The sequence below is a fragment of the Gymnoscopelus microlampas genome, assembly GCF_963454915.1.
Source record: "Gymnoscopelus microlampas genome assembly, chromosome: 12".
Classification (NCBI taxonomy): Eukaryota; Metazoa; Chordata; class Actinopteri; order Myctophiformes; family Myctophidae; genus Gymnoscopelus; species Gymnoscopelus microlampas.
Window position 1 is genome coordinate 36,427,874 of NC_139949.1, and position 20,000 is coordinate 36,447,873.

Below are 20,000 nucleotides of genomic sequence, written 5' to 3' on the forward strand. Positions count from 1 at the left end.
ATTGTATTTACATACAGTGATCAAGCTGTCAAACAAATCTATGAAGCCTGTATCAAAGCTGTGGCATCAAGGCAAGCGACCCATAGTCACGGGTCATGACCCGTCAATAGGCTACTATGGGTATTATTGGTATTATTGACTGAATACTTCCAAGCTAGTCTCATTAACAGACATTGATGAGACAATCAGCTAGATATGGTGAGTTAGCTTTGAAATCCCCTTATCAAGTTGCATGGAAGGCTTAAAAAAAAAAGGTTAACAGTTTTATGTATGGGAGTCGATCCCTGCTTCCTCTCTGTCTCAGTCTCTCAGATAAGGGGTCCTTGATCTGAAAAACATTGAAGACCCCTGAGTGTTTGCAGTAACAGGGGTCTCCCTGTCTCCCCAGCTCTTTAGTAAATAGAAGAAATACTAAAGATAGGTTTTCAATTTCATCCATTCAGGAGAGAGAACACATTTATCAACTTTACGTTCCAGTTACAAATTTGTCTGCAAAATAAATTAAAAATTGTCATAATTTAAAATTTCACTTGTTTATCCTTTATCCTGTATGAGTTCTCTCTTCTGCTTTATGTTTGTCTTACAGTGGGATCTGGTTTGTGATAACAAATGGAAGAATCCACTGACTTCTTCCCTTTTCTTCTGTGGGGTGCTCACTGGCTCCTTCATATCAGGACAGGTATCGGACAGGTGATCATGTCTTATAGTTACAAGCATTAGTATCTTATTTGGAGGGTTTGTATTAATACCATCTAAATGGCAAATGGTGCATTTCTATGGTGCCTATATCCAAGGCGCTTTACAATGATTGTGCATTACATTCACCCATTCACACACATACACAGACGGGGGAGGAAACCATGCAAGGCACCAACCTGTGCATCGGGGGCAATTAGGGGTTCAGTGTCTGCTCAAGGACACTTCAACACTAACTCTGGGGGAGCCCGGGATCGAACTGGGAACAAGCGGCTACTATAACTCCTCCGCTACTGCCATTGCCACTTAGCCTGGCATGATGGCCAGACTAATATCACTGTGTAGATATCAGTCTGGAATCTCTGTGTGGAACCTGCATTTCCGATGGGCAAATACAAAAAAATGCCTCAAGTGATAAACCCGCCCCATATTTGCATACTGGGCCCTGATTGGTCCCTCACAACTTCGGAGGGAGAGAAATACAATTTCTATTGAGAGGGGCCAGACCTAATCTGCCAAGGGCAATTTTTTTTGCAATGGCAGATTCGTCTGGAACCAGGCTAACTGCCACTGCCGCTCTACAATCAGCACACGCTTGATCACTTTATTGCTTTTCCATGTAACAGTAGTGTTGTTTCCTTTGATCCACCTCCTGAGTAAGTATCCAATACAAATGAATAACGCATGGGTATAGTATTAGATATTAAACACATCACAATCATCAGGGGCTCCAAGAATATATCACATTAGGCCCCTTAAACCACACAGAGACCCCATATTTCCCCATGAGCATGGGTTGAGAGAGAGAGAGAGAGAGGGGGGGGGGGTGCTGGGGCAAAGATGCACAGCAGCAACTATAATAATCACTGTTTTATGATGTCCCTGTGGACTCTGACAACACCACTGTATCACAAGGCTGTTCATGATAATAAGGTCAATACCCTATGAAGGTAGCTATTAGTCAAGTGTGGTGGTTGACTGGCCGGCAGGGTGAACACCTCACACAGATGTGTTATTGTTTCCTCCAGAGGATGGAAGAGTTTCCCCTGCTCTGTCACAAATAAAATGCTCACTGTTTCACCCAGAGAGTGTTAGGACCCAATTGGACCATAGAGCTCCACCTGGGTCCATTACCTTAAATAATTAACTCTCAAATTAATTCTCTCCTCCTCAGGTTTGGGAGGAAAATAGTGCTGTTTGCTACCATGGCAGTCCAGACAGTGTTCACTTTCATCCAGGTGTTTTCTCCATCCTGGGCCGTGTTCTGTGCCATGTTCTTTGTCGTTGGGATGGGACACATCTCTAATTATGTGGCTGCTTTCGTCCTAGGTATTTCCGTTTGCCTAGGGATTTTCAGAACTACGGGGTTATTTATTCACCCCTTCCTTCGTTGACTTTCTAGTTCTGTACTCCTACTCACTACTGTTATTATCCAGCTGTCTTTCCATCCATCCATCCACCCAACCATCTACCACAAATTCCCATTCAGTGTTGATAATTCATACAGATCAGCTAATCATGCCCGGATTACGTATAGTAAATACTCCCCTGTGTCTTTTTCCCAAAGGAACAGAGATATTTAGCCCAGCCGTGCGCACAGTCTACTCCACTTTGGGTGTGTGTGTGTTCTTTGCCGTGGGATACATGCTGCTACCATTGTTAGCCTTCTTCATCAGAGACTGGAGAAGACTTCTTCTAGCTACCACCACACCTGGCCTTCTCTGTGTGCCTTTCTGGTGGTAAGGAAAACACTCTGTTTTATATTTTCACTGCATATCCGCCATTGCAGCTTTTTATGCAACCTCTGCTGTGAAGGGTGTAAAATGTCGCGAAGTAAATAACATTGTGAAGGGACTGAATATGACTGACGGCAAGTTAACTATTCTGGAACTATTATTATTATTATTAACTATCCCTCTCCACTGTGTTCCATAATGAGGCAGGTTCATCCCAGAGTCTCCTCGGTGGCTGATCTCTCAGGGAAGAATCGAGGAGGCTGAGGCCATACTGAGAGAAGCTGCTAAGAAGAACAACGTAGAGGCTCCGCAGGTCATCTTTAGTACTTTGCAGGTGAGATACTTTTTGGTTCTAATGTCAGCTGCATATATTGAATAATGTATTAGAATGGCCTTAATAATTTGCTCAGAAGAATTTATATTTATTGGCCTAATTTGCATTACATTTGTAGTATTCTTGAAACATGCATGCCTACATAATACGTACTACACACACACACACACACACACACACACACACACACACACACACACACACATACACACACATCCATACATTCATACATACATACATACATACTGTACATGTATGGATGGATGGACCTAACAGACATAATTAATACACAATTGATCTAATGAAAAACATATTACCAGGTGGGTGGAGTTTATGCCAGTAAGACAATTCACATCACTGCAATCACAGCAATACACTCCAAATCTACGTCCAGTTACATCCTTTGTGATTTAATTGACATCCTGGCATCTGAAACTGCAGTTTTGATGATTGTAAAACTATATCAAAAAGCTAACTGGGTTAATTATTTTTCCCAAACAAAAGACGATATTGTTTTTAATTGTACATTTCTATACACGCAGAACACATTGGTAGACAACATTTCTACATCACACTCAGCATTACAGTATGCATCATCTTGATCATCATGATTCTGAATCCTGAACTTCATGAGAATAAAGAGCGAAGGATCTTAAAAGGGTAATTGGAGTTGAATGTTTCTGGGGTCATTGTTCAGTGGCATGGAATAATTTATATCCGAGTGCACGTTGATTGGGATGGCAGCTTAGACAACAGTGCCAACACTCATTAGCAACAGTCATTGCACTGTAATTATAGCACAGGTTGCCAGTTTGACTGTATTGTTCCCAGGTGTTTTTATGAAACGTAACAAGTGGTAAAACGAATGCATAACATGTCATTTAGGAAGTGAACCCCGGTGAGAGGGAATGTCTTGCTATTCAGTGCATTCATTCAGTGTGTGTGTGTGTGTGTGTGTGTGTGCGTGCGTGTGTGCGTGTGCACCTGCACGTAAGTGCATGGGTGTGCACATGGGTGTGCATGGGTGTGCGCGTAAGTGTTAAGTATTTTTTGCATCAAATTAGATAATTTCAGGTTCTGTCTCTGCTGAGTCATAAGGAAAGCTAACTATTGTTACACACGTTGTGCTGTCCTGTAGACAGACCCGAAGCCTGCGAAGAGTGAGCCCCACAACATCTGTGATGTGCTGCGCACTAGAAACATCCGCTGGGTCTCCGTCACGCTGTGGATGGTCTGGTGAGTTCCTGTTATCCCGGTGACCCCCTCATCTAGTGCAGTGACACAACACACATGCATTCCAATCTCCAACATGCATCCTCCAGCTGAGTCATTGAACAACAAACAGTGATCAATCTGAACCAAGTGGACATTTATATAACTGCACAGCATGTTGCCGCCTGTGAGCATTAATCTGAAAAACATGGATTATGGATTAGTTTAATAAAAATTTACCATTTTCCATAAGTACTTTGAATTCTCCTCATTCTGTTTATCTGTTAGGAAAATAACTTGAGAACAGATGTAACAGATTTTAATCAAAGTAATGAATAGGCTGTCCGGAGAGATAACTAATTTTGTGGGTCAGAAAGGTCAAAGAACAAGGTCACAATAATTGGCAAGGTGAAAATGAAACTAATAGACATACCTCAGGTAGAAATGACATATCTTGTCGTTACCTTGCTAAAATAATGGCCTGAGTAATTATTCTAAGGAAAATGTTATTTTTGCCTAAATCAGCTCTTCATAACACTGGCCACCACCTGGTAAAATCGCCTATATCCTTATTGAAAAGGATCATGCTGTTCCAACCCCAGTAGTATCTCAAGATACAAAAATTGGCCTAAGTCATTTAATCCTCTTATGTTACATAACTGACAGACAGCGTTATTTGTATGTCAATAGTCATATATTGCTATAAAATGTGGGACCTGCAGCATCCAATCAACCTCCAAATCTTATATTATCATATTGTGGAGCCTCGATAGAGTTCACGACCAATAGTGGTTAACTGATTTGAAAAGTTGAACTGTGACTTGTAGAAGCACAATTCTTTCCCCTAGGATTCCACGGGTCAAGATAGGCAACCATAGTTCTTTACAACTTCCTGGAGTTTATTCTAAGTGTTTATTGCTTTATTTCCTCCCCAGGAATGTCCTGTCTATTGCCTACTTTGCACTGTCTCTAAATACCTCCAACCTTCACGGTAGTGCCTACTTCAACTGTTTCCTGTCAGCTGCAATTGAGTTGCCAGCCTATGCCATGTCATGGCTCATGTTTCGCTGCTGTTCCAGAAGACTGTCTCTCTTCTCCACCCTCTTCATGGGAGGGGTGGTGCTGCTTTTCATACATGTCATTCCATCAAGTAAGTGCATCGATGCCGTTTTTCTTTTTTCCTCACCAAGAAACAGATTAGATGTTCTTATGGGTTGTAATGTTCACTGGGATTGTCAGTATGAAAACCATCTATACAGTTAACCTCATCTAAACAGCTCAATATGTTTTGCAGACTTGAACCCCTTAGCCATTGCACTGGAGATGATGGGGAAGTTTGGGGTGACAGCAGCATTTGCCATTGTCTATGCCTACTCAGCAGAGCTGTACCCCACTGTGCTGAGGAATACTGCCATAGGAGCCTGCTCTATGGCCTCCAGAGTAGGCAGCATCTCTGCACCATACTTTATTTACCTTCGTAAGGACTCTTTATTGATTGACAATACACAATACTGGGGAACCACAATTATACAACAGTATTGTGGTTCCCCAGTGCTAGAGTTGAGAACCACAAGACTACTGACCTTCTCCATCTTTTACTTCAGTTCGGGTTAATTATTTTCAGGACAAAAGATAATGTATTAAGTAAACTTTAACTCATAATTCCATATGTCATATATTAGAGTATGTTAAATTAAGGCTCAGAAGTTTTAGAGCCCCATTTTACTGGATCTAAACCCTAGGCCAATTGAGTGAGTTTGCTGCCATCTAAAGGTAAAAAAATATTATTATTATTATATATATTTTGTTTTCATCTGCATATAAACATTACACATTTTAGTAAAGTATTTAAATCCCCCATTGACCCAAACAGCAAGGCTTGTAGGAAGCTGGTGATAATCTTCCAGAAAATAAACACCATCAGATTAAACCACTTTGCTTTTCAGAAGACATGGTTTGTTTTGTGACCAACAATGTAGATGTCTCTAAGTTGTTGATGTGCAAAGCCGTGCTCTTAAATCTTAGTTCAAGCTGTTCACTTGAACCTTCACTTAAACCTTTATGAAGCCACGCTGGCATGCGATTTATTGTGTTAAATTATGGTGCAGTGAGTACACCCTTTACACCAAAGCTGTTTCTTTCACTCTCCTCTTTCTTTTCACGCTGTGCCACAGGAAGCTATTCCGTTTCACTGCCTTACATCCTCATAGGGAGTCTCACAGCTGTGTCTGGGTTGCTAAGCCTCCTGCTCCCTGAAACCTACGGAATGCCTCTCCCTGACACCATCGCTCACATGCAGCGCTTCCCTGGGTGAGGCTGTATTTCTCTGTCACGTCGTAGCCTTTACACCGGGGTAAAATAGTACTGGTAATGACTGGAAGATACAGTACCTTTTGGGGGAATGGAGTAAAAAAAAAAGGGGACCAAAGAAGAGCTTGACTTCCCCCACAGAAAGACATTTAAAAAATAGATTTAGTTTAATTTGATCTGAATGACAATCTCCTCTTTTTCACTGAAGTATTCAGTGTACTCAGTATATATATTTTTTCAGGTGGTCTTCACCAAACGTATTGTTTCAAATACATGTGACACAAGCAAAATAACAGAATTATCTATTAAGTGTAAGAACAACATATTTTTTACCTTAAAACAATCAATTTTTTTTGGAAATAAAATATATACACATCCACCTCGTTCAGATGCAGGTGGGTTGGACAGTGACAAATGAAGCAAGCTATAAGGCTATAATCATTGCTTGGTATTTATTGCTATGCATATAGCCTCTGTAATACTCGTAAAGGTTATCTTAAACTGACAATTACCGGTAATCCGATCATTCTCCATGATTTCCTTTCAACTCTATTGCAACCGGGCCGATTTACAGTAACCACTAAAACCTGATGTACTTTGTTGACCCGAGTCCCCCAGGGTCTACACTAGGCCCCCTCCTTTTTTCTCTCTACACCAGATCTCTTTGCCTAAAATAACCGTTCTACAAGCTCACAACGCTACGCAACACAATGCGTTGTGAACTTGTAGATCTGCTTTCACCCAATGTTCGGCCCCAGAATAGGGATTCTAGGGTTCATGTGGTTCAGGGAGTAAGTATCATGTTGAAGAATTATGTATAAACATTTGACCCACATATGGCGGCTCACTGTCTTTTGTTTCCCTCAGGTGTTGTAAAAGGAAACGTTACGAACTCCCTCAGACTACAGGAGAAGAAGAAAGCATCAACGAGACATTGTGAAAGCAAGACTTCTTCTGCGATACAGTACATTCAGTTAGGACTGTGCTCATATATAGACTCAGATTCCTAACATTACTGTATGTTTTTTGAGAAAGACAGTGGTAAACTGGCATCTTTGTATTTTTTTATGTTGTTCATTTTAAATGAATTATTTGACACATTTCAACCAATAGTAGTAAAATAAATGTACGTTTGAAAATATACAAAAATGTACAAACATTACAGTTTTGTAGAATTCTGTCGTAGATGGGGCACAGATGAGGTTTCATCCTCTGTACTGACGAAACATGCACACTTTATCCTGGCAAAGAAAATGCATAGGATTAGTGTTGTGTATAACTGCAGGTAACCACTAAAGCCCTATATAAATAGCAAAACTTGCTGATGTACAAGCTTGTAGATTGGCTATTCTTGCTATTCTTTCAACATTCAGGAAAATAATAATAATTCTGGCCCAAAAATGTAGGACAATCCTATCTTTGTCTCCAAGTTCACGACTAGTAATTCTCCCAGGAGCATACCTTTCTCTCACATGCATCTGCTGGATAGTTTCAGGCAAAGGTCGACCGAAGGTCTCTGGAAGGAAGAGAGTAGCCAGGGCAGACAAAAGAGACAGAGAACCCAGCAAGAGATATGGTAGATATTTGTAGTATATACCTGCATATGGAGAAGAGCACATTTTAATTACTTAATAGTTTAGACTGTGTGTGTATGCAGTATGTGCATGGGAGTTCACAAGTGTTGAAGTATCATACTTCTGTCAGGAAACAACCAATTAATTAACTAATTATTGCATATTGAGATAGCAACTAGTTTGATTTGGCGGTACGGTCCCACTCTTGGGGATGCTTCCTGCAGCAGCACTACAAAGGGTTCCCACACATTTATATCAATACATTTTCAAAACCCCCACGAGATAGAGCAGAATCTACGCAGGTGGAGGCTGGGGTCGGAGGAGATTTTTTCCCACAGTAGCAGCAGCAACAACAGTAAATTTGATGGGTCAGGAACGATGGGAAAAGCTTCGCTGCCATCAAGTATACCATTTGCGTGTGAATGGGGAAATGTAACACACTTTGTAAAGCGATTTGGATAAAGGCATGTAGAAATGGAGACCATTTGCCAAGTACTGTGTCAAATTGGTCCACTTTTACTGTGCCAGTAACTCACTTCGGAAGTATCTGTTCAGATGTAATATCTTTCACCCATATGAGGTTTACCAAGTTCAAACCAAGTTATTACTCTTTGACAGAGTAGAAGTTGACATTGCAGCTCTATATGGACAGAAACATACTCAGTTCCATGGCATAAGGAGCAAGGATACTGCCCACTCTGGAAACCATGGCACAGGTGCCAATAGCTGTGTTTCTGATGACTGTTGGGTACAGCTCTCCAGTGTAGGCAAACATCAGGGCTGTACTGGTGGAAATGCACAATTTACCCAGCATCTCCAGTGTTATGGACAGGTCAGGTAGACCTAAGCAAACAGAAGAATAGAAGAGAATAAAGTAGAATAGTTGCATGTGTATATCTATTTAGATATGTTGTATATGTGAATATATGTAATGCATGTTTGTATTTGTGTACATATTATGTGCATGCAAGTGCTTTACATTACTGAATGTACAGTATATCCACATTTTGCAATGAATAGCAGAATATGGATACACACACAATGTTTACTAGCATTAGCCACTCTTGGAGCCAAGCCTTCCTCTTTTAGATAAGATAGGATGGACTTTATTACGTCCCAAAGCTGTATGGAATGCTGTTAATGTTGCCATTTTATTTCATCTTTAGACTGAGAAGGAGTAGTCTTGTAACTTCCAACATTCATTCGTTTCCTATGATAAAGTCCCTGTTTAAAAAAAAGAAACAGCCACCTTGCGGCACCAGCTGAATGCAGTACAACATTCCTCCTGCGAGAACCATATTGAGTGCCACAGACAGCCGCCTGGGAAGACACTGCAGCGCCAGCCAGCTGGAGACGTATGCCGGCACCTCCACGGCTGCAGAGATGAAACAGTTGACAAAGCGGTCACCGTAAAGACGGGATGTGTTCAGGGACAGGCCAAAGTAGCCACTGCTTAGTGTGAACCTGCAATGACACACACACACACACACACACACAGCAACAGTCTCTGTCCCAGCAGTAAGTACTGATCAATGATTGACAGATGGATGGGCAGATTGATAGACAGATGCATCATATAGGGATGAATTTATATGGATAGAATATGTAGAATGTCTCCTTATGTATAACATTCACTAGAATACAGACCAAAACTGTACAGGTTACACTGTTTTGAAGCACACACACTTGACTGTTATTACTGAATTCCCACAGATTCCCAATAATGAGACTGTTATTACTGAATTTTCTCAGATTCCCAATAATGAGATTCTTTGCCAGCCCCTCCAGCTTTAGTTTTTAGTAGGCTATTCTGTGAATTTGCAGTCATTATAACTTCGTTGGCCTCAAAAGTAAAAGCACAATTAGTGATTGCAGTGGTTTGCAGGTCAAACATTAATCCCCGGACAAAAGGCACCCTCCCTTTTACCTTTGCTATGAGTGCCTGTATACACAGTGACCCACTCTGAGACAGGTGACACATACTACATCTATGTGTCTTAAAGGAAGCACATATTTATAGACATACCCTTCTACAGTGTGTGTGTGATATGGTGAGTGCAAAACAACCTGTGGATACTCACCACACTAGGAAGAGTATGAGTGTTGTGTTTCTGGTTTTGGTGAGCCTTAGCAGGTCTAGAACGCTGTGATGCTCCTCTGGTTTACATCTGTCGTTTGCCATGTCACTCTGCAGGACACAAAGCATCAGCCTCCCTCTCAGTTCATTGTGTATTCTCCCTCCATGCCAAAATGTTATGTGTCTACGGATACATTTGAAGTAAATTATAATGGTCACTGTCTATTTCTGAACACAATGTTAGATATAGCAGGGCCCTTTATATTGTATATTAGGCTGCATGCCTTCCACTCCAAAAAGTCTGTGCACAATGCTTTTTGAAGTATTTTTGGTGAGATCTCTGGTAGCTGATTCCCAGTAGGGGCCAGAAAATTGGGATTACAAATAGTATTTTATAGCGTTTAGGGAAGTGGTCACACGACACATTTATGTGGAATGGTTATTGTGGAAAATATGCAAGTGAAGAATTATATATAGAAATAAATGTAATTTAAAAAGTTAAACAGTATGACTTAAAGTCAACTTACATCATAACCTTCAAAGATGACGTGCGGAGCCTCTACGTTGTTCTTCTTAGCAGCTTCTCTCAGTACAGCCTCAGCCTCCTCTATTCTTCCCTGAGAGATCAGCCACCGAGGAGACTCTGGGATGAACCTGCCTCGCAGGTTGGAGAGAGAAGGTCCACGCTTTCGTTATGGAACACAGTAGAGAGAGGTTCACACTCAAACAGTCGGAAGGGCTTTACCACAAAAGCAAATGGTCCCATGTACAGGTGATTACGGCGAACAGAAAATATCATCCTTTTAAAATGTAACAATTTTAAGAGAAAAAGACGTCTCCAAAAAAATTCAATAACCTTCAAATCTATACTGAAAATGTTACGTTACAATTTAGTCATTAAGCAGATGCTCTAATGAGTGTGTATGCAGTTGCAATGTAGTGCTTCAAAGAAGGATACCAGTTAAACGTGACTGATATTGTACTTCCAATGCGTGAGGGGGCCGTGTTTTTTCGATTCCTTTTTTTTCATTTTTTTGTAATTGTTTTGGAAAATGAACAAAGAAAAGAAAAGAAAAGAAAAGTAAAAGAAAAAAACGTTTGAATTTGAATTCATAAAAAAAGGAAGAAACAATTAACATCTGTAATACTACAGTGAGCTGTCACAGGCAATAGTGATAATATTAAGTCCCCAATATTATGAGTAAAAAAAACTAAAAATCCAAACACTACTGGCTCAGTAGTGACGGTTCTTCTACAATGACTGCAACTCACCACCAGAGGGGTATGTAGACCAGGCCAGGCAGAGATAAAGCCAGCAGAAGATACTTCCAGTCCCTTATGAAATAAGCAAAGAGAGGCAGCATCATGTAGCCAACAGCAAAGAACAGACACACTCCCAGAGACACATACAGGACACGTACATTGCCTGTCAAGATCTCAGTACCTGGAGGGAAGCAGAGGGAGAGTAATACACCAAAATAAAACATATTTATCCTCCGTAGACACTGTATTTTGCAATAATATTGATATGCACAGTATGTCTAATGTATCATTTCATTGCATTCCAATGCTGGAGTCGCAGGCCGAACAATCTACAAGCTACCATGCTGTGTTGTGAGCTTGATGATCAGTTATTTTTAGCGCATGACTCCGTCGCACAACAAAGTATAAATCAGGCTTAAATAGTAGGCTACATGTTACATTCAGCACATTCCCATCCATTCTCAATATGTGAGTAGTTGTTACATACCTAAGACAAAAGCAGCCACATAGTTGGAGATCTGGCCCAAACCAACGATGAAGAAGAGGATAGAGAACACCGTCCACGAAGGAGAGAAGATTTGGACAAAGGTAAAAAGTGTCTGGACTGCCATGGTTGCAAACAGAACTGGCTTTCTTCCAAACCTTTAAAAAAAAAGGAGACAAAATTAGCCAACGTGTGTTTTGTTTCTCTTTCCTTTGCAATTTACAATTTACATGTTACATTTTGCAGATGCACATATCCATGGCAACTTACAAAGTGCAAGAAGTAAGTAATTGAAAAAACATGGCTGGAACCCTAGTCAACAAATTACAGGGTGGTCACGTAAATAGAGTGCAAAGAAAAACAATTAAGCGCTACATAGTAACCAAGAAGGCAGATGAGGTAAACATTAGAATCTGTGGACAAGCAAACCACATACTAAATGTTATAACATTATTTGCACAATAACCAACATTCATCTGGATAATTGAATCAAAAAGGCCTTTGAGCAGTTATAACAATAAAAGAAAAGTTGACCCAACATACACGTTCATAGATAAAAAGAATATATTTTCTTTTAAATAGGCCAGCCATACACACCTGACAAAGGGAAACTGTTAGTTATTATTGGTGGATTATAAACCAGATAGACCAACGGTAACACAGGATAACTGACCATACTGAAGGTCAAAGGGTGCAGTCACAATCCCATGACTTTCTCCTTATGTCACACATGGGCAGTGGAGGACAATAAGGAAGTACATTTACTTGAGTACTGCACTTAAAGGGATATTTCACTTTCAAAACAACTTTTGGTCATTTTATGGTCTACTCAGGCTTTAGTGAGCCCTCCAGACCGTTTTTAAGTTGCTTTATTCAGTATTTAGATATTTGATATTCATTTTACCAGCCACGCCCCCTTCCTATACAAACCCATTATAACTTAAAACTCAATTTCTAACCTGTTTAACCATCAAAAACACCCGTCCTTGGTTCTGGTGACTCACCCTGCCCTCCTAATGCGTGAGGGGGCCGTGTTTTTTTGATTACTTTTTTCATTTATTTTTAATATATATTTTTTGTATTTAATTTTTTCATTTTCCAAAAAAAAATATTAAAAATAAATGAAAAAAGTAATCAAAAAAACACGGCCCCCTCACGCATTAGGAGGGCAGGGTGAGTCACCAGAACCAAGGACGGGTGTTTTTGATGGTTAAAAAGGTTAAAAATTTAGTTTTAAGTTATAATGGGTTTGTATAGGAAGGGGGCGTGGCTGGTAAAATGAATATCAAATATCTAAATACTGAATAAAGCAACTTAAAAACGGTCTGGAGGCCTCACTAAAGCCTGAGTAGACCATAAAATGACCAAAAGTTTTTTTGAAAGTGAAATATCCCTTTAAGTAAAATGTATTTACTTATCTGTAAATAGAGTATCTGTATCTACTGTATGAGTATCTTTTAGTATACTTTTTTGGTTACTTTCATATTTTACTTTTGACTCCACTACAATTCTAGGGAGGCTGTGAAGTACTCATTAACTTCAATCCATTTTCCCACAAGCCTGAAGAGACGGAGCGTCATGGGTCATATTAAATGATCATGTCATGTGTTTCAAATACCTGTCTGAGATCTGTCCAGAGAAGAAGGATCCACACAGAACTCCCAGGAAGTACACTGAGGAGGTGAACGGTTGCTTCCACTGGTTGCTGCATACCAGGTCAAACTGCAGGTTGAGAAAGAAAGATTGACACTTCCGGGGTCCACCTTTGGTTAAAATAAAATTGTTTTCACTAAAGTTATGGATTGTAGCTTTAACTTGAAAGTTTTAACACATGCACCTCTGTGACGATGGTGGACTGGTAGATGTCTTGGCTGTAGCTCCATCCATCTACACAGCTCTCCTGTCTCAGTTCAGTGAGGTTCACGTCCCGACCGGGGATGTAGCCCAGAGCAGACAGGTTCCTGACCTCATCCAGTCTGTACCTGTGGCATCGTCTCTGCTCCTCCTGTCCGTTCACCACCTAGTCAAACATAATAACCTTTATTACAGTGCAATAAACCGTATGTATGGTATGTATGGTAACTAGGGATGCACCGATATGGAAATCCTGGGCCCCTACCGATACCGATGTTTATAAATAACAAGATAGCCGATAGTTTATTTTGTTTTGGTTGTTATTAATTCCCCCTTTTGTGCTAGGGAGACAAATAAATCTTCATGATGAAAAAATGACAAATTCCATTTTGTACACTCTCAGAGTTACAGACCCGTAAGTGTCCTTTTGCCTCCTATCTGTAATTTAGCTGGGGACCCCCTCAAGAACCCCTGGATTTCTACAAACCCCTTCCTTAAGAATCAATGCATTAAGCCATACTGTATATTAACATATGGAAACATCATAAAGAACAATACATTCGCGTCAGGTGCTCACCTCTACTGGGATGATGGCCTTGCGCCACTCTGCAGTTAGGTTGACATCTGGAACCAGGCAGTGGTGGCGGGGGGTGTCAGCCAGGAAAATGACCGAGAACGCACTGAAGCCATTGGGAATGGTGCTGGTACAGAGCAGGAAGAACACTGTCTGCTGGAAGCGTCCCCATAGTCCAAGGAAGGCTGTGGTCTCCTCGTAGTCCTTCATAGCCAAAGACCCAGGAGTCTAAGAATCAAGAGAATCAAGATTCAAGAATCTCCTCTTCTCGCTGACACTAAATACCTCATCAAGTCAGGTGATGTGTCAGACGTGTCCGAGAACAATGGTCCCACGAAATACAAGCAGTCTGTTGGAAATGCCCCCGACTGTCCAAGACCTCCTCATAATCACTCATAGTACCAGGCCCAGGAATCTCCTATTTGTTCTGCCGCCGACAACAATACGTAACGCCTTCCTAGTGTAATGTCTTACTCCTCCTCTAAGTACTTCTGTAGATAGACTTTGATCCTATTACTAGTGGCAGAGATAAAGATAGCTACACCTACTGAAAATCCAGTTGTAAAGCTGTCTTTTGGAAATAGTGCCTGTAGTGCCTGTGAATGTATTTTTGGCCCAGGGCCCACGCAAAAATGTGTGCAGTTAAATAAGTAGGGCATGCATTCCCAGCTTAGATTGTTTCTGACTTGTATCGTTCCCGTGTAGGCCAGTGCACGACGGGCACCGGTCTAGTAGTTTCAATTTCAGAAAAAACCCTATGCAAGTGCTATGCATATACAGTATAGTCACAAATATTGCATGGAATTGTATTTAAAATGTATTAAACAGCTATCCTTAAAATTGTGACAAGCAAAGTATACCTGCATTTATTTTTTTCAATGCGCAAAAAAAAAGTGAGACCCACTTATGGGTCACAACCCAAGGTTTGGAAACCACAGCTATAGGCCACACACATTGCACCAGGCCCCACCAAGACCAGCAAGCACTTGTGGGTTAGCTACTTTCAACCTGGCATCTCTATTTTGAACATGTCATTATAGCTGAAAGCTTTCCTACATTTCTCAAATTTGTATTTATTTATTTAATACGCTTTAAAAAAATAGGGACAATAGTATAGATCTGAGCTTGTAGAGCTGCTGTTTTCATTAATCGTTTGTGCAAAAAAAGTATACATTTAAAAGTGGTTGACTTCCCTTTCAAATCACTCACAGTGTAAATTGAAAATGTCTTCCAAAAGTGGAAGACATTCCACTTAGATTCCACTAGTTCCAACGCTACTAGTGGTACTAGCGAACAAATAATTAAATGAAAAAGGGTGGAGGGAGAGAGTTCAAAGTTCCCCATCTCTTAATTTTTTTCCACTCTCACTTCCATTCTTTTCCGTTTTTCTCTTCAATGTCTCAGGCTGGTCTCACTGTATGTAAAGGTAGGTCAATTATTTGTTTCTTCATTTGTGCCTTTATTCTTTCACACCTTCACGGTTTCTACTTTCATTATGTTACTTAATTTTTTCTCTGAGTCCATTTTTAGTTGATTAAGATAGTAGAGAGCACATGCCTACAGGCCGGAATCATCTATCTATCTTTTTCTGCTTTCTCTGACACTTATTTCACTCTTTCTTTTCTTTTGCCGTTTCACCCTTGTCTTTCATTCTTGCTTTATTGTGTCAAAATTACACAAATGTAATGCAAATGTAATAAAAATGTAATTATACTAATGTTTTACCTAAATTCCTCTTTTATTATAAAGATGTTAACGGAACTACCACCATTATTCCTTGGGTTTCTGTAACTGTCTTATAATGTCAACTAGCCAGAGCAGAGTGGAAGAAATCCAAAAGATGAACGTAGCAATCAGTCTGGATCAGATTAGATGTCGGCTATAATATTACAGTTTAACTGTATCTTATTTGTTTTCTTTTAGAAATGTTGGCAAAACTAACATCACTGAATTTTTGTATTCATAGCCTAATTTTTAGAACTCTCTCTCTCTCTCTCTCTCTCTGTCTGTCTCTCTCTCTCACGGACTCTGACCTACTTCACATGGTCGCTGGTTCAGTAGTAGCCTACAGGCAGTCATGTAATGCCACTAAAGAAAACAAGAATTGGGTTAAATTTCAATCTCACAGTTACTACTTGTAAAGAGCAGGGAATGTAACAATTTGCCACAAGCTACAGTAGCAGGAAAAACCCTGAATCACTAAATTCAGGGTGTTGAGCATAAGGAATGATATTGAATGAACATCTTAAAGTACCAATTTAACTACTCCAACTACTGCTGCTGCTGCTGATACTACTACTTCTACAACGGCTTCATCTTTTTTTTCAGAAAACTGAAATAAAGCATGTGATCTTGCTGTCCCTATGCCGCAGGTCCTCTGAAAATTTCACGCCATGGAAAGTCAATCAAAAGCCGGACGTGTGAGATCGGTTGCTGCCAGCGTCTCCAAGATCCCCCTCCTCTTCATCCTTCTTTACCTTTTCGTCTGCTCCCTCGACATCCTCAGCTCCGCCTTCCAGCTGGCCGGAGGTACGCTGCCTTCATCATCATCATCATCACCACCATCACCCTCACTGTCGTTCCTCAGCATGTCATCTCTTACATCACATGCCAGCTACTGCAATCCATCTCTCTTTTCTAGTCCCACACTTATATTCAATTATGTCCATTTTTAACTACAAAGGCGTAACCAAGAACCTTCCATAACCTGAAACTTTCCATAACCTGTGAAATACTGTGATTGTTTTGTGTTTACATATCCGTTATAACCAGAGCCATCCCTGAAGGGGCAGGTAGGCTACATCATTAAAAAACGTGCAAATAGCCGATGCTCACAACGTGTAAATCAGCTATAAAAACACTGCTATAAACACAACTGCTACAGTATCTGCTATAAAAACATTTTAAAAGTATCTTTTCTGAGTTCTGGGTTCTGAGAACTAGGGTTAGTAGCACTTCCTGAGCAGGGCCCAAATTAGGTTCCAAAACACTGCTATAAGCACAACTGCTACAGTATCTGCTATAAAAACATTTTGAAAGTATCTTTTCTGAGTTCTGGGTTCTGAGAACTGGGGTTAGTAGCACTTCCTGAGCAGGGTCCAAATTAGGTTCCAAGGCGAGGACTTAACTGAAACCAAGCCGTAGTGTATGAAAACAAATCCAGAAACCCGCTTAGTCCTTAATTGTAGTCGAAAAGTGCCATTATTCTGTCTCTCTCTGTCTCTCTGCGTCCCAGGCAGGGCAGCGGGGGACATCCTCCAGGACAGTGCTGTGCTGTCTAACCCCGTGGCAGGGCTGGTGGTGGGGATAATGGTGACGGTGCTGGTGCAGAGCTCCTCCACCTCCACGTCCATCACCGTCAGCATGGTGTCCTCTGGATGTGAGTTAAAAACGTCGACACAAGAAATATAATAATATCCTGTACGCCACTGTTAAGCCACATTATTTCAAAAGATTTGAAAAAGTTTAAACAAAAAAAACTTTTCAACAATTAAAAACAATTCCAACATCAGTATTTCATAAATAAAATGAAAAAGACAACAACTACTAATTTACATTCCCAACGTGTCGCTTCGCGCCGCGTTGTGAGCTTGTAGATCTGGTATCTAATTTCCCTTTTGGGTCTTCAGCCATTAAGTTTGAGAACCACGGCTATAGGCTATGCTTACCGAACCAGTAGCCTACTGTAAAAACTAAAGGTATGATAGACATATATCTGTGCATCCACTTGTTTTGTCTCTGTCTGTACATCCGTCAATCTGTTTATCATTCCATCCCATAGTACTGAATGTTCAGTCTGCTATCCCTATCATCATGGGCTCCAACATTGGGACATCAGTCACCAACACCATTGTTGCTCTGATGCAGGCTGGGGAAAGAGATGAGTTTGATCGGTAGGCCTACGAGTATAGCCTGTGTTTGAGTGGAGGTGTGTGTGAGTGAGTTATTTTGCGTGTGCGTGTGTGTCCATGCACGTGCACACGACCGACTGTACAGCAAATGAAAACATAAAGCATTTTTTTTTTTAAATCTAACCTTTAACAGGGCATTTGCTGGAGCCACAGTCCACGACTGTTTTAATTGGCTGTCAGTGCTGGTGCTCCTCCCCCTGGAGGCTGTGAGTGGCCTCCTGAGACGTCTGTCAGAGGCGGCAGTCGACTCCCTCCAACTCAGGACTGGAGAGGAAGCCCCCGAGCTCCTAAAAGTCATCACTGAACCTCTCACCAAAATTATTATACAGGTGCTGCTATACATCACTGAACCTCTCACCAAAATGATTATGCAGGTGCTGCTATACACTATACATCACTGAACCACTCACCAAAATGATTATACAGGTGCTGCTATACACTATACATCACTGAACCTCTCAACAAAATGATTATACAGGTGCTGCTATACACTATACATCACTGAACCACTCACCAAAATGATTATACAGGTGCTGCTATACACTATACATCACTGAACCTCTCAACAAAATGATTATACAGGTGCTGCTATACACTATACATCACTGAACCTCTCACCAAAATGATTATGCAGGCGCTATTCACTGTACACATGATACCATGTACAGTATACTTGTTACTGTTTCCATTCCCACCGTTTAACCACTTAAAGGGGAAGACCACTCATTTTCAACATTGTACTATGTCTTTAATACACCTTACAGCTGTTGTGTGGAAATAAGAAAAAAGTCCCCCCCCCTTCTATGTTGCCTAGAAAAGGATAATTGATTGAGGTCATGTGATCAGTGACATACTACGCACGGTGTACTTTTGGCACCCCTCAGGACTTTTTTGGCCAAAAGTCCTGAGGGGCGGAGAGAGATAGAGAGAGAGAGTATGTGTATGGCAAATGATTACGACAGGAGTTCAAACCTGTGACATGTGGAGTATCTGGTATTTTAACCTTTGCCCACATCATGTGTGGTGGATGACACAAATGAAACCCGTCTGTGAAAGCTGGAAACTGGCGTTTGTTGCTGTAGCGGGCTGCGGTACAACGTTTTTTCCTTTTTCATAAAATGATACCTTACTTTGTCGTATATGACTGACGGAAAGATAGCTGATCTACAAGCTCACATTGCGTCACATCGTGACACTGTAGATCTGCAATTTTTGAAATGTTTTGAGAAGGAAAGTGGATAAGTGTGTCTGTGGCTTTTATAGAAATGTAACCAATGAAAAGAGCTTGTGACAAAATACATTGGATCCATTGAAACACATTTTTTTACCATTTCCTGAAAAGTAACAGTTTTGGACATACAAGGTTTCCACCTGACAGCGGAAATATGCTGTAATTCATTGGCTCTGTCCTCATGTAGCTGGACCCCTCTGTCATCACAGCTGTCGCTACAGGAGACCAGAGCATGAGGAACAGGAGTCTGGTGAGACACTGGTGTCAAAGCACAGCCATCGCAGTGCAGGTATTATCAGCTGTTATACTGTAGCTAGAGTTTACAAGATATGTGTATTTCAAAAAGCATACAAAAATGACTAATCAATTGACAATGTCTTAAATGAATCGATACATTGACCAGCATGGGACAGCCCTAATGTGTTTGTGCGTGTAAGCTTTTGTATGTGCCGACTTGCGTTTTCACAAGTCAGTGTATGAGTCAAGACAGATCTCACGCACAGTTCCTCTCTTTTTCTTTGAAATCATAGTCAACCCTTATATGGCCTGGTTGTTCATAGCATCTTTCACACACTGTTTCTCAATCTCTTTCTCTCCCCTTTTCTCTGTCTCGGCTGACAGAAGAATGAAACAGCCTGGAGTGCACACAACCACTCTCTGTCAGAACACACAAAGAAATGTAAGACATTTTTTTTAAAGTATGTCTCTTGTCTTGAGATGAAATAGGTCTGTTCTGCTCAAGTT

At 40.8% G+C, this 20,000-nt stretch overlaps 3 protein-coding genes across 3 annotated transcripts in view; 2 read left to right on the plus strand and 1 right to left on the minus strand.

The window, feature by feature from the left end:
• LOC311057478 (organic cation/carnitine transporter 2-like) overlaps positions 1–6,292 on the plus strand; it is a gene marked incomplete at both ends in the record, with an annotated part of 7,642 nt that extends 1,350 nt beyond the window's left edge. The window contains 8 exons of the mRNA XM_084074436.1: positions 587–690; positions 1,871–2,025; positions 2,264–2,435; positions 2,640–2,766; positions 3,905–4,002; positions 4,914–5,128; positions 5,273–5,455; positions 6,153–6,292. Coding sequence (XP_083930562.1) covers positions 587–690; positions 1,871–2,025; positions 2,264–2,435; positions 2,640–2,766; positions 3,905–4,002; positions 4,914–5,128; positions 5,273–5,455; positions 6,153–6,292 — 1,194 coding nt within the window. The remainder of the gene's footprint in view (positions 1–586; positions 691–1,870; positions 2,026–2,263; positions 2,436–2,639; positions 2,767–3,904; positions 4,003–4,913; positions 5,129–5,272; positions 5,456–6,152) is intronic.
• Positions 1–14,324, minus strand: part of LOC311057311 (uncharacterized protein) — a gene marked incomplete at its 5' end in the record, with an annotated part of 31,623 nt that extends 17,299 nt beyond the window's left edge. Inside the window, 10 exons of the mRNA XM_084074266.1 lie at positions 3,888–4,034; positions 8,523–8,705; positions 9,112–9,326; positions 9,944–10,050; positions 10,467–10,593; positions 11,212–11,383; positions 11,690–11,844; positions 13,305–13,408; positions 13,524–13,706; positions 14,118–14,324. Coding sequence (XP_083930392.1) covers positions 3,888–4,034; positions 8,523–8,705; positions 9,112–9,326; positions 9,944–10,050; positions 10,467–10,593; positions 11,212–11,383; positions 11,690–11,844; positions 13,305–13,408; positions 13,524–13,706; positions 14,118–14,324 — 1,600 coding nt within the window. The remainder of the gene's footprint in view (positions 1–3,887; positions 4,035–8,522; positions 8,706–9,111; positions 9,327–9,943; positions 10,051–10,466; positions 10,594–11,211; positions 11,384–11,689; positions 11,845–13,304; positions 13,409–13,523; positions 13,707–14,117) is intronic.
• A 2,183-nt stretch (positions 14,325–16,507) lies between these two features.
• Positions 16,508–20,000, plus strand: part of LOC311057312 (sodium-dependent phosphate transport protein 2A-like) — a gene marked incomplete at its 5' end in the record, with an annotated part of 7,119 nt that continues 3,626 nt past the window's right edge. The window contains 6 exons of the mRNA XM_084074267.1: positions 16,508–16,643; positions 17,350–17,493; positions 17,896–18,007; positions 18,159–18,354; positions 19,444–19,545; positions 19,878–19,935. Of these exons, the coding sequence (XP_083930393.1) occupies positions 16,508–16,643; positions 17,350–17,493; positions 17,896–18,007; positions 18,159–18,354; positions 19,444–19,545; positions 19,878–19,935 (748 nt within the window). The remainder of the gene's footprint in view (positions 16,644–17,349; positions 17,494–17,895; positions 18,008–18,158; positions 18,355–19,443; positions 19,546–19,877; positions 19,936–20,000) is intronic.